General features: G+C 37.4%; 1 protein-coding gene across 3 annotated transcripts in view; it reads left to right on the top strand.

Moving 5' to 3' along the window:
• The window catches only part of PTPRO (protein tyrosine phosphatase receptor type O), a 128076-nt gene that overhangs the window by 77291 nt on the left and 38084 nt on the right, over window positions 1–12701 (top strand). For 2 of the 3 annotated variants that reach the window (XM_027129519.1, XM_027129518.1), the window contains exons 13-16: window positions 909–1048; window positions 3552–3684; window positions 5627–5747; window positions 10342–10410. In XM_027129519.1, coding sequence (XP_026985320.1) covers window positions 909–1048; window positions 3552–3684; window positions 5627–5747; window positions 10342–10410 — 463 coding nt within the window. Of the gene's footprint in view, window positions 1–699; window positions 1049–3551; window positions 3685–5626; window positions 5748–10341; window positions 10411–12701 lie in introns of those variants that run through there. The other variant, XM_027129520.1, reaches the window with a different exon arrangement.

Below are 12701 nucleotides of genomic sequence, written 5' to 3'. Positions count from 1 at the left end.
CTGACAGCAGGTAAGAGGGACCCTGGCTTAAGAACTTGGATTCAGGCATAGCACTTTGTGTACTGGAGGAACTTGAGGGAAGGGCAATGCCCAAAGGACACGGCGGCAAGGAGGGGACCAGGAGAGATTCAGCAACTGGGAACAAGACAGCAGACCACCTCCTAGAACTGGGGAACAGACAGGCATTGGTATCAAGCCTACAAGTCCAGTGACTCAGTTATTGGAAAGGCATACGAAAGGGCAGAGATAGAATGGTTTACTTAACTAACGGATTAATTTATTGATCAAAATTAAATGTCTAAAAGAATAAGATAAAGAAATCAGTCCTCTAACATTTTATCAACCATCCAGTCTTCTTCCATCAATCCTCTTCCTTAAAAATCATATTATCTCTTTAGCTTTACCCCTCTTAATTTTGACTAAATTTTCAAGAAGCCATTCCTCTGGCTAAATTATTCCCAATAGTCTCCCGAGAAAGGAAGGCAGGTTTTTGGCTCAGCACCAGACTGAATCTCCCCATAAGAAGGGAGCACACCACTTTCGTTTTTCTCAGTCTTTTCAGTACAGATTTTTGTTTCTCACCCAGAAAATTCGGTATCATATGGGCAGTGCTAACTCCAGTGTAGATGACACAAAAACTATTAATAGATTATGTCTATAATAAAGCTGAAGTAGAAAACAGAAGTGTTACAAAAAGAGAAGTATAAAATGAAAGATGCAAAATATTCTGCCTTGCAAGTTAGATGACCGTCTTTGTAAAAGGACATATTTTGAAAGCAATATACACTCTTTATGGTGCTCTTAACTACCCATATTTGGAACTTTTTGCCTATTTTTTTCTTTTGATTAATGAAGGAAGGAAGAATATTTTATATTAAATTAATTTTTTTTAACTTATCTTTGCTCAGAACCAGCTCCTCCAAAATCACTCTTTGCGGTGAATAAAACCCAGACCTCGGTGACTTTGCTGTGGGTGGAAGAGGGAGTAGCTGATTTCTTCGAAGTCTTCTGTCAACAAGTTGGCTCCAGTCAGGATATAAAACTCCAGGTACTGTATGCTCGGATTTTCCTTTTCTGAGTTAATTTTGATTAAGGCTCATTATCCAAGCAAAGTGAAAATCTCCTCTTTCTTTGAATGATATAAAATGAAAATTTTCATGTACACTTTTGGTTTTCAGTGATAGAAATTTAAAATTATTCTTAGAGCAAGCCCAAAATCTGTCATAACCAACTTGCCAAATCACAAAGTTTATTTCCATCTTTGTATTTATCTTGTTTTTTAACATCTTTATTGGAGTATAATTGCTTTACAATGGCATGTTAGTTTCTGCTGTATAACAAAGTGAATCAGCTATACATATACATATGTCCCCATATCTCCTCCCTCTTGCATTTGTCCCCAGTTCTTAGCCACTCCAGGTCATATTGAGGTTAAATTGAGGCATCTTCTTATTAGCCATTAAACTGATGGAAGGGATAAAGACACTGCCATATAAAATATAATTTAACAAATATGAACTAATTACCGCTTATGAGAAAGGCATTGTATGGGACACAAATCACAGAATCAATACTTGCCTTCAAAAAATGTTTTTCATTTAATTGTGGATATTTCACTTGAGTAGAAATAATTAAAATAAAATATAAGTGCCAGAAGAGAGAGTCATACTACCAAGAGAATTTAAAAGAAGTTAGTAAGGAGGACGATTTTGTTAGGGAAAGTGAACGCTGAGAGAGGTGATCGTTAAAGCTTTAGAATCACAAATAGCAGATACGATGAATACTGAGTTTTTCACGGGGTTAAATTGAATGGAAGGAGAGAAGTGGACCTGCGGGGGGGGGGGGTAACGAAAAAACTATGTTACAGCCAGACGTGGAAGGAAAAGGGCAAATTTGTGAGGGATGTCACAAAGTACAGTGCAAAGACTAATACTATGAACATGAATAATTGATGTTTTTTAAATAATGCAGTTCATGAGATTGAAAAGAAAAAAGGATTTCTGGGGGTACGAATCTTTTCATATGAGTGTTAAGATAATTCGATTTCTTTCCCCTTTTGATAGTCTGTTCTGCAAATGTATCTCTTTTTGATCTGTACTGAACAGCTGAATCTTTTTTCTATCCTAAGAATCCTTTTCGAAAATAGCTACTCTGCCAGTAGTGAATTTTCTTCTCTGCAACTACAGTAATGCCTCCCTTTAAGAAAACAATGGTTACTACAACTGAGTCCTGTTAGCAAAAAACTTTCCTTAGAATCATTCTTTTATGGGATCGTGAAAGAGATGGGAGTGGGAAATCTGTGCTCATGGCTCTCACCTCTTTAGGCAGAGTTGTTTTCAGATCCTTGTTTTGAAAAACAGTATTATGCTGCCTCATGTTTTTATACTGTGCAGTTGTACTTATCAGTGTCTGGACATTGGCACACCAAATTAACAGCTTCTTCTGCTCAAGAATAAGTTAATATTAAATGTTTTGGAGAACACAAAGTCTTTATGCCTTTGGTGGATGCTATTTAAAAGCCGAGGATGCAGACAAAGGGGATAGTGTTCTTCATATACAAAGATCTACTACAAATGAAAAAGATAAAGACCAACAAACCAAAACAAATATTTCATAGAAAATAAACACAAAATGTTCTTAAACATAGAAAAAGATGATCAAGCTCACTCATGGTGAAAGAAATGCAAAATAAAACTATAATAAGGTACAACTTCCACTAATAAGATTAGAAAAGCTCAAAAAGTTTGCAAATTTGTTGTGTAGGGACAGATGTAAGGAAACAGGCATTGTCACACACTGATGGTAGATGGGTCCCTTGGAAAATGTCTATGGAAGATAATTTGTCAATAGCTTACAAAATTAAAAATATATAACTTTTTGAGCCAGCAATTCAACTTCTAGGAATATGAGTGGTTGTATATGTATGTATATTCATACATACATACACACACATATGCACACAGGTTTTGTGTATATGAATGCATATGTGTATATATACATACATATATTAAATGAGTGTGTGTACATATACATATGTTCCCATAATTGTGAAGTTATATTCATTGTTGCATTGTTAATAATAGCAACAAATCAGACACTGCTTCAATATTTATTAATAGGGGACTGGTTAAATAAAGTATGTTCTTTCACTGGATTTCTATGCAACCCCTAAAATGAAATAGCTTTATCTGTGCTAATATGGAAAGAGTGCCAAAATGTACTGAGAAACAAGATAAAAAATAAGCAGAATGATGCGTAAACTATGTTAGCACTTACATTTTTAACTATATTCTTTCATGTTTATACATCCATAAAATATAGATGGGAAGAAAACTAACCTACCTGACAACAATGGCTGCTTCCATGGAAGAGAATTGGGTAGATGGGAAGTACAGAAAGAAGGAAATATTTTTCACTGCTTCCTTTTTGGTTTTTTAAATTTTTTACTCTGTGCACACACGTTACCTACTCAACTATGAAAAATACTGATAATTTAAAAACCAAAATAGATGAAGATAACATAACATTTATCTTGTTTTCTGCATCTCCAGGAACCGATTTCTGTTTCTTCTCATGTCGTGACCATCTCCAGCCTCCTTCCTGCCACTGCCTACAACTGTAGTGTCACCAGCTTTAGTCATGACAGCCCCAGTGTCCCTACATTCATAGCCGTCTCAACAATGGGTAATTACAGGCATTAGTAGACTCTGGTGTCTTTGGAAATTATATCTTTCCAGATTTTCCTTACGTTTTCTTTTTAAATATATATAATCCATCTTTTTTAAAAAATAAAACTCAGCTTTCATTGAAAAATTCCAAGCTTTGACTTCAGGGAGACTTTAATTCCAATCCCTAACTGCACTTATTAGTTATGTGATTTAGGACAAGATATTTACTATCTCTGAACCTTTGTTTCTTCATCTGTAAAACTGGAATAATAATATGTACCTTGTTGAGTTGTTTTCAGGCTTAGAAATAAAGTACATAAAGCTCTAGCACATGCTGTCTAAATGCTAGTTGTTATCATCAATTTCATCGTCCCCCATCATCCTCTTCAGTGGTACCCACAGTACCCTAATCAGGTCAGGTGCACCTATTCTAGCCTTGACCTTTAGCTGTCACTGATCAAATAATGGTGAACCTAAAGTACTGGGTCAAAGCAGAAAAATTTCCAATCAAGCAGAAAGTATAATTGCGGAAATTAGATATTAATGAAAAGTCCAGAATAATGCTATTTCCTTATTCTTTTTTCTGAGTTACATTATTTGTTTTACTTCCCTACTTGAGTCTAATTCTGTAATCTGAGACCCTCTCTGAAGCTGCCTGTAATAAAACCACTCTTACCATCACATTATCCCTTTACTGGTTCGTTTTCATTTACATAGCATTAATATGTTTTGCCACTACATCCAGTGACCACTAGAATAGACTTTTTTATTTTCTGTTTTTAGTTTTTGCTTTTTCAGAAGTGAGGGCAAAAATGGACCTGAAAAGTATATTAATGGTCTCTCATTTTGACATCCTTTTACATTTTCTAAAAATACTTTAATGTTCATGATTCCTTGTCATCTGTACAGCAGTCCAGTGAAACAGGTGATATTATTAAGCGTACTTGCAAGTGAGGAAAATGAGGCCAGAAGAGACTGGTAAAATAGCTTCCCCAAATGGCAGGTAATAGTCAAGCGAACTTGAACAGTCTCTTCTGACCACGAGTCTAATGTTCTTTCTGTTCAAGTACTTCTACCCATAAACTGGAGCCAAGCTGGCCCAAATGGAACGTGGAAGATACCAAAAGCCTTAGAGATTGCACAGGCCAGCCAGTTCTGTGACTTTGTGACCAATGCAGAGGATGGTATCTCCTCTTTTCCTCTGGTCCACTTTTAAGAGTTTTATAAAAATATTTGGTATACATTCCCACCTTTAACATCTTGGTCTTCCAGATACTGTGTGAAGTAGGCAATGCGTAAGTACCATTGAAGATGGATCATAGAAGACCTAGTATATGAGAGCAACCCCTGTTCTTAAGGACCCTACAACTTATTAATAAATTTGATCTCTTGAGTTGTACAGATGGAAAAACCTCGAAACATATGGTTACAGATCGTCAGAATGCCTAGTGCTAGCGATGTGTCAAGTGCTGCAGCAGACGGCAGCTTGCTAATGCCTTTTTCATATACATTATTAGTTGTGAGGGAAATATACAGCTGTGCTTTCTGACTTTAAAGTCATGGGCATAAAATAAGAGCCTCCCCCTCTCTAAGCTTTTGAAAATGTTAAACAGTGATAATACATGATAATGACTTCTAGATATTTTTTTCAAGTGAACCCAAACCATGGCAGAGGCATTCTTTACATTTCACAGTTTCCTTTGATAAGAACATCCTGAATATGGGCCTTTGAAATGGACTCAATTCTTCCAGCCACCCAAACACTATTTGTCAATCTACTTTACTAGTTAAGAGTTGACCGGGAAGAGGCCATTGCTGGCTTGGAGAAACATCATTGTTGCTGTTGATGTTATCATCATAAGTTTGTTAGTCTTAAGGTCAGATGAGAAACAATGAATGGTCCTGTTAGTTTCCACGTCATGGAAGCTACAATGAACACGTATGGCTTTTCTCTTTAGTTACAGAGATGAATCCCAACGTGGTAGTCATCTCCGTGCTGGCCATCCTTAGCACACTGTTGATTGGATTACTGCTCATTACCCTTATCATTCTTAGGAAAAAGCATCTGCAGATGGCAAGGTAAGTTGTGTTTTGCTCATCTTTCACCCACAGCCTTTAAAATATTTTTGTTTCTCATACACGTGTGGCTTTTGCAGACCTAAATTGTACAGCCGTGAGTTTGCTTTCAGTTTCTATTTTGTGTTTTCTAAATAGACTTTTCAATATTATTTCAGAGAACATTACCATTGAAATAGTAAAGCAAAAGATTGTTTACACAAAGTCAGACCTCTTACTATCAATCTTGTCATTTTAAGTAGCCCATACATTGGGATTCATTCATTATATTTGGATACTTCCAAATATATTTTGGAGTAAAAGAAAGATCTATGCCTACTCAGTACAATTAATGAAAGGAGTTAATATATATGGAGACCACAAGAAAGAAAAATAATCCCTTCCCTCATTAGTTCTGTTGAAGCTGTTTAGGAAGAAAATATTTTTAGAGTTTATGATTAGGTCCCTTCAAGTCCCCCTATTAGTTCCTACCCAGGGCTACAGGCAGTTTCATTTTGCTTGCAGTTAGGAAAGTCTTTTGATTTATGATTTTGTTGATTCCCTATTTTCTTTGACCACTGATGCACTTCTTATCAGAGCACATTTGCAAGTACTTTCTGTGATCCTCTATATTATCAAAACAATCCATCAATTCTCTTAAAAAAAAATAAAAAACTATTGCCTAGTTGAGTGTTACTGGATTTGGGAAATTTGTATAAAATTTATATTTGCCCGATGCTAGCCTGCTGAATTGTCAATTAACATCTGTCCTTTCTCAGAGTTCTATCATTTAGTTATTCATAAATAAACTTATCCATCTGATAATGAGTCAATCACTGCCTTAGATAGCACAATCAAAGAAAAATCAGAAATCCAAGCTGTCCACTAGGAAGTTAGCACCTAGCTGGAAATACATGAGTAAATATATTTAAAGGTATAAACTGACCTGTAGCAAAAAGGAGGTAAAAATGGGATACCATGAAACTCGAGAAAAGGGATTAGCTCTGAATATAAAAATCAAGCTTCTTGAGTGCTAGTGTTTGAACAAATCTTAGGAGGATAGGGAGGGCGGTGGTACAGCGCTGAGGCTAGAATATAAACCTCTGAAATTACACTCCTTGGGGTCAAATCCTAATTGACAACCAACACAACCATGTGCAGTTCGCTGAAACTTCATTCATTAATTTAACAAATATTAATGGATACCTGCTGTGTGTCAGACTCCCCTGGTTGCTTGGGATATGGGCTGCATCAAAAACAGACAAAAATCTCTGCCTTCGTAGAGCTTGTATGCTCGTTGAGGAGGTAGACAAGAAATAATAAAGATGAAAGTAAGAAGATTCTGTGGTGTATTAGCAGATGATAAGAAAAAAACAATAGAGTAAAGGAGATTAGCATTCAGGCATGAAGGGGATGAGAGGAGCCCTGGAAGGCAGGTAGGCCTCACTGAAATGGTGACATTTAAGAAAAGACTTGAAGGACGTGAGGAAGTTAGTCATGTATTATCTGGAGGAGGAGTGTGCCCAGTAGAGGGAACAGCCAGAGCAAAGGCCCTGAGGCAGAAGCACGACTAGCAGGTTCAAGGAAGAGGTTCGCGTAGCTAAAGCAGAGGCAATGAAGGGAAGAATAGCGGGAGATGATGTAAGGTCCTATAGGGCTTCATAAGCCATTATCAGGACTTTGACTTTCATTCTGAACAGAGGGCAGCCATTGCAAAATTTGGGGTAGAAGATATGACTTCTATTTTAACATTTTCATTTTGACATTCATGTAGAAAAGAGTCTGTATTGAGGCAAAGGCAAAAGCGGGTATATTAACTGGGGGAGCCAGCTAATCCAGGCAAGAGATGATATTGGTTCAATCCAGAGTAGTGGCAATGGAGGTAAGAAGAAATGATCCTCTTCTGGATATATTTTGAAAATAGAGGAGTTTACTAACAGGATTTGCTAGCAAATTGAGCTTGGAATGGAAATGATTAAGAGTCAAGGACGACGCCAAGGTTTTCGGTCCTACCAACAGAAAGGATGGAGTTGCCATCAACTGACACAGGATTCTAGGTGAGGATTTCAGAGTTGGGGGAACATCAAGACCCCAGTTTTAGAAATGTTAAGTGGGAGGTGACTGCAAGTGCAGGTGTGGAGTAGGCAGATGAACATAAAAGTCTGATGTTCAGGAAAGAAGTCTGGATTGAAGATATACATTTGGGAGTTCTTAGCATACAAATGGTATTAAAGCTGTAGACTGGATGAAGCCTGGGAATTAAGCGTATATTAGAGAAGAGACCATCAGCACCATCTAATATTAACATTTTCAGAGAGAAACTAAAAGATAATGGCAAAAAAGAAAGACTGACAAGGCATCCAGTGGAGTGGAGGGAAAACTAAGATTGTGGTAGCCTGGAAGCACGGGAAAGAACATTTATCAAAAAGAAATGAGGGCTTCCCTGGTGGCGCAGTGGTTGAGAGTCCGCCTGCCGATACAGCGGACACGGGTTCGTGCCCCGGTCCGGGAAGATCTCACATGCCGTGGAGCGGCTGGGCCCGTGAGCCATGGCCGCTGTACCTGTGCGTCCGGAGCCTGTGCTCCGCAACGGGAGACGCCACAGCAGTGAGAGGCCTGCGTACCACACACAAAAAAAAAATGATAACAACCCCACATTAGTGGACGGTTAGGAGCAATACTGCAGTAACAGCATAGTGTCATAGGAAGCATGCAATAAATGTTAGCTCATAATAGTAACAGTGGAAGGAGTGGTAACAGAGTAGAAATGGAAGTAGTGGTATTTGTGATGGCATTATTGCAGGAACATCCTTGTGATGCATACAGCAAAACATTTAGGAGAAGTGCTTCTACTTCAGCCAGCTGGTCATTAGAGCAGAGATTCTTAACATTTTTTGAGCATGATTCTCTCTGGCAGTCTAATGAAGCCTGTAGATTTCTTCCAAGAATAATGCTTTCTTTCTCAGTGCATAACATAAAACACATAGGATTAGAAAAGAAATTAATTATATGAAAATATGGTAATCAAAGTATTCAGAAAACAAATGTGTTATATGCTTCTTTATTAACACATTAGATAACAATATTTAGTAGAGTATCTAAGCAATCTCATAATTTCATCAGAGTGATGACGATGAACAATATTGCAACATCTGAAGCAGGTCTATTGTAGAAAAATATCTTCCGTTTCTATTAGCAAATCTCACAGGTGCTGATGATGTTATCGGGGCTTGTTGCCTACTTTAATAATTGAAATAATTGTTAAATTTCAGTTACAAGTTGTGAAGATAAAGATGTACTTTTTTTCCCACATATGTTCATAGAGCCCTAAATTCTATCCTCGGACCCCAGATTATGAAGCCTTAAGGTAGAGTAAAATAAATGCCATATACAGGAAACTGACGCAGGAAAATTAATTGATATCTAATTTATAATACATGCAGCACAAAATAATGAAATGTTAGTGTATTTTTGTGTTTTAATAAATTTATTTATTTATTTATATTTGGCTGCTTTGGGTCTTCGTTGCTGCGCGCGGGCTTTCTCTAGTTGCGGCGAGCAGGGGCTACTCTTTGTTGCGGTGTGCGGGCTTCTCATTGTGGTGGCTTCTCTTGTTGCGGAGCACGGGCTCTAGGCGCGCGGGCTTCAGTAGTCGTGGCTCGCAAGCTCTAGAGCTCAGGCTCAGTAGTTGTGGTGCACGGGCTTAGTTGCTCCGCGGCATGTGGGATCTTCCCGGACCAGAGATCTAACCCGTGTCCCCTGCATTGGCAGGCGGATTCTTAACCACTGCGCCACCAGGGAAGTCCCTGTTAGTGTATTTTTCAAGGAAGAAAGTTATCCTTAGAACACTCAAGTTAGAACAGGCAGATAACTGAAGTAATTAGCACATTATGCCAATGTCAAAATCTCTGCTTCAATTCTGAATAAGTCCATCAATTTCATATAGAGGGAAAAAATGAGAGGTATGCACCCCAGTGAGCTATGCTATTTATGCATGATATTAAACAAAAGGTGGAGAAAGCATGAGAATTGTATTGACCTTTTTCCTCCACTTCTGGGAAAAAAAACTAACAGTATTTTCTACTGACTCTGCGAAAGCCAATCTATTTCAGTACGTATCACTCTTTTCCTCTCAAGTGATGAATAGTATGGGCATCACAACATGAGGGGAAATTTTTGAAGGAAGAAAACAATCCAGTTTGATCCACTATCATTACAGAGAGGAAATCAAAATGCTATAAAAACAAAAAATATTTGCTAAAAATGGAAAACCCTTAGTCTATCTAGGAGAGTTTCTATACCTTACTATTGAAGGCTTTGTAAAAAATATTCTACCCCACATAGTTCAACGATTTATGTTAGCATCATGAGCGCCCTTTGGTAAGTGTTGTGAACGGAATCCTTCTGGCTTCAAATAACTTGATTTGGGTGTGTGTGCCCTTGTGAAAAATTGTTTTATTTTTCTATATTGCATTGTATCGGAAAGAGGAATATATGCAACTTATATTAGCTTTTTTAAAATTTAATGCTGTGATGATTAGCCCTTAAAGGCTCTCATGTCAAGGTAAAGAGTGCTCTGTGAAGCACTAACCTTGATCTTGTGGTTCCTTTCCAACAGGGAGTGTGGAGCAGGGACTTTTGTCAATTTTGCATCCTTAGAGCGGGATGGAAAGCTTCCATACAACTGGTGAGTATTGTTTCAGAACAAGTCTCTAGATGGCTTACCTATGCTATGTGTGCTCTCAACTTGATTGTACTATCTTTGGGCGATAGAAGGTTTTGCCTGATTATCCTTTCATAATTTCGGTGATAGTAGACTTCAAGGTGACATCTACTTCACAGAGCATATTAGTATATATACGTTTAATTCAGGTAAGAAGGAGAGAAAATGAGGTAGTCTGCTGGGTATTCACTATATTACACAAAGGACTGATGCAGTTGTACAAGTTGCCCACAACTGGGCTGAAGAAGGGTTAATAATACAGGAGCCTCGTGGAACAAGTGTGGTTGAAGGCAGGAGGGGAGACTCCAGGGAAGCAGTGGGAGACAGAGCAGCGTCTCTATTTAAAACTCACATTTCAGTGCCCGGGGGTATGAGCTACCCATTCTGTTCAAAAATCAAGCAGAAGCATACAGCCCAGGGCTCTCAGGTCTTACACTTACAGGCAGATAAATATCAAAGCTAAGAAAGTTCCCTGAGAAACATAGCCTCATGTTTCTTTATGCTTGAGTATTAAGGAGGGAGGATGTATTCTGAGAATTAAGAAAGCATTGTCAAGAGATTGAATTTGTTGATGTTATACCTAACAGCGATCCATGGGAATTAACATATATATTAATATATTAATTAATATACAGAGCAATTAATACCCAACAAAATTGCTGATTAACTAACCACTTAATATGAAGCCAGCACTGCTTACGTGATCCAGTTTGTTTCTTTCACAAGCAACCATGCAAAGCACATTTAAATATATACATTTCATGTTGATCCTCAGTAAGTGATTTTTTTTTCTGTTTTCCTAACTCCCCCCAAATGGTTACTCTGACAGAAATAAATACGTAGAGACAGGAAACTTTAGCCGCGGAATTAATGAGGGAGGAATGGCCTTATTTAAACTGTAAATTCTACTTCCCTAAGTGGGACACTAGTTGAGATCCACTCTAGGTGAAAAATCTAGGTGAAATAGGATTCTCTTTAACCAGAAAATATGTTGTACTAGTCGAAAAGTTCAACCAGAACAAAATTCCATTTTGCTATTCAAATTATTTTTGCTATTCAAATCTGATTAATTTTGCTATTCAAATCTGATTAATTCAACTGTCAAGAGAAACCCATAAACTCTTGCTGGTAAAAAGTTAGAAAACATTTCTAGGTTTGTTCAAATGTAATTAACACCTTTTCCAAGATTAAGAGGCTGACTCACTGATGTTTGTTTCTTGCCTGGCCTACCCTTAAGAAAGGCCCAGTCATAGAGCAGTGATGAGGGGCCCATCTAGGAATTGATCCCATTATACCTGTGACTCAGGAGAGCTACGTATTGACTAACTACACAACTGGTCACAATTTACGGAATTTATGAGAGAACATTTATGGGAGAACTGAGGCAAAAGAGAATTCATTTCAGGACATTTCTATAAAATTAAGAAAATTCTCTTGCAGCTCTGGGCAAAGACAGTTTTGCCAACACTGGCATTTTCTTGTTATATGAGAAGACATATCTCAGGGGATATTTGTAATAACTGGAGTGACAAGGTGACATCATTTTTCCCCTAATTCTCAGAATAACTATAGATACAACCATAGCCTATTTTAAAATCTGCATTAATAGATGTTCTATTTTAAAATTGGTCTAAATATCTGAAATTTGATTCAAACCAGGCATTTAAAATTAACAGTCTGCATTAGTGTTAATGTGAAGCTAAGTAATTTTGCTCCCACTCAACTGAGTATAAGATTAGAAACTAGGCCACAACAGTGAGAGACCCGCATACCGCAAAAAAAAAAAAAAAAAAAAAGATTAGAAACTAGACAGCTGATGAGCTACTTATTTTAAATGAATGATACATGGGTGTCATACCATACCTCTGTTTTAAGGATTATTTTTTGGAAGTGATATATTAATTTATACTTAATATAGAAAGTCGCACCTAACAGTGCAGTTTTATGAGAATGTGTCCTGAAAGCTTGTTTACCAAAATCAGTATACACAAACTAACCATTTGTATTCCATACACAAGCTGCTGTTAGCTATCAAATGTTAGATTTCTTAAAATAGGCTTAAGCATCGCAAGGGTAATACCCAAGAATAAGACTCGAGATAACGGATGAGGCATTTCAGAGCCGAATTTAACTGAATGCGAAACGTAATCACCGAATAGCAGGCTAATTGACCCAAACCAAGTTGGAAGAAATATGTCTGATTACAATAAGATGTGACTAAAACTGATTTTGGCAATATTATAGCACTTAAGTCC

The sequence above is a fragment of the Aethalodelphis obliquidens genome, unplaced genomic scaffold, assembly GCF_003676395.1.
Source record: "Aethalodelphis obliquidens isolate GAN/ISIS:26980383/991018 unplaced genomic scaffold, ASM367639v1 scaffold36, whole genome shotgun sequence".
In the NCBI taxonomy this organism is placed as follows: Eukaryota; Metazoa; Chordata; class Mammalia; order Artiodactyla; family Delphinidae; genus Aethalodelphis; species Aethalodelphis obliquidens.
The sequence above is the reverse complement of the archived record's forward strand: the minus strand, read 5'-3'. Positions and strand labels throughout refer to the sequence as shown.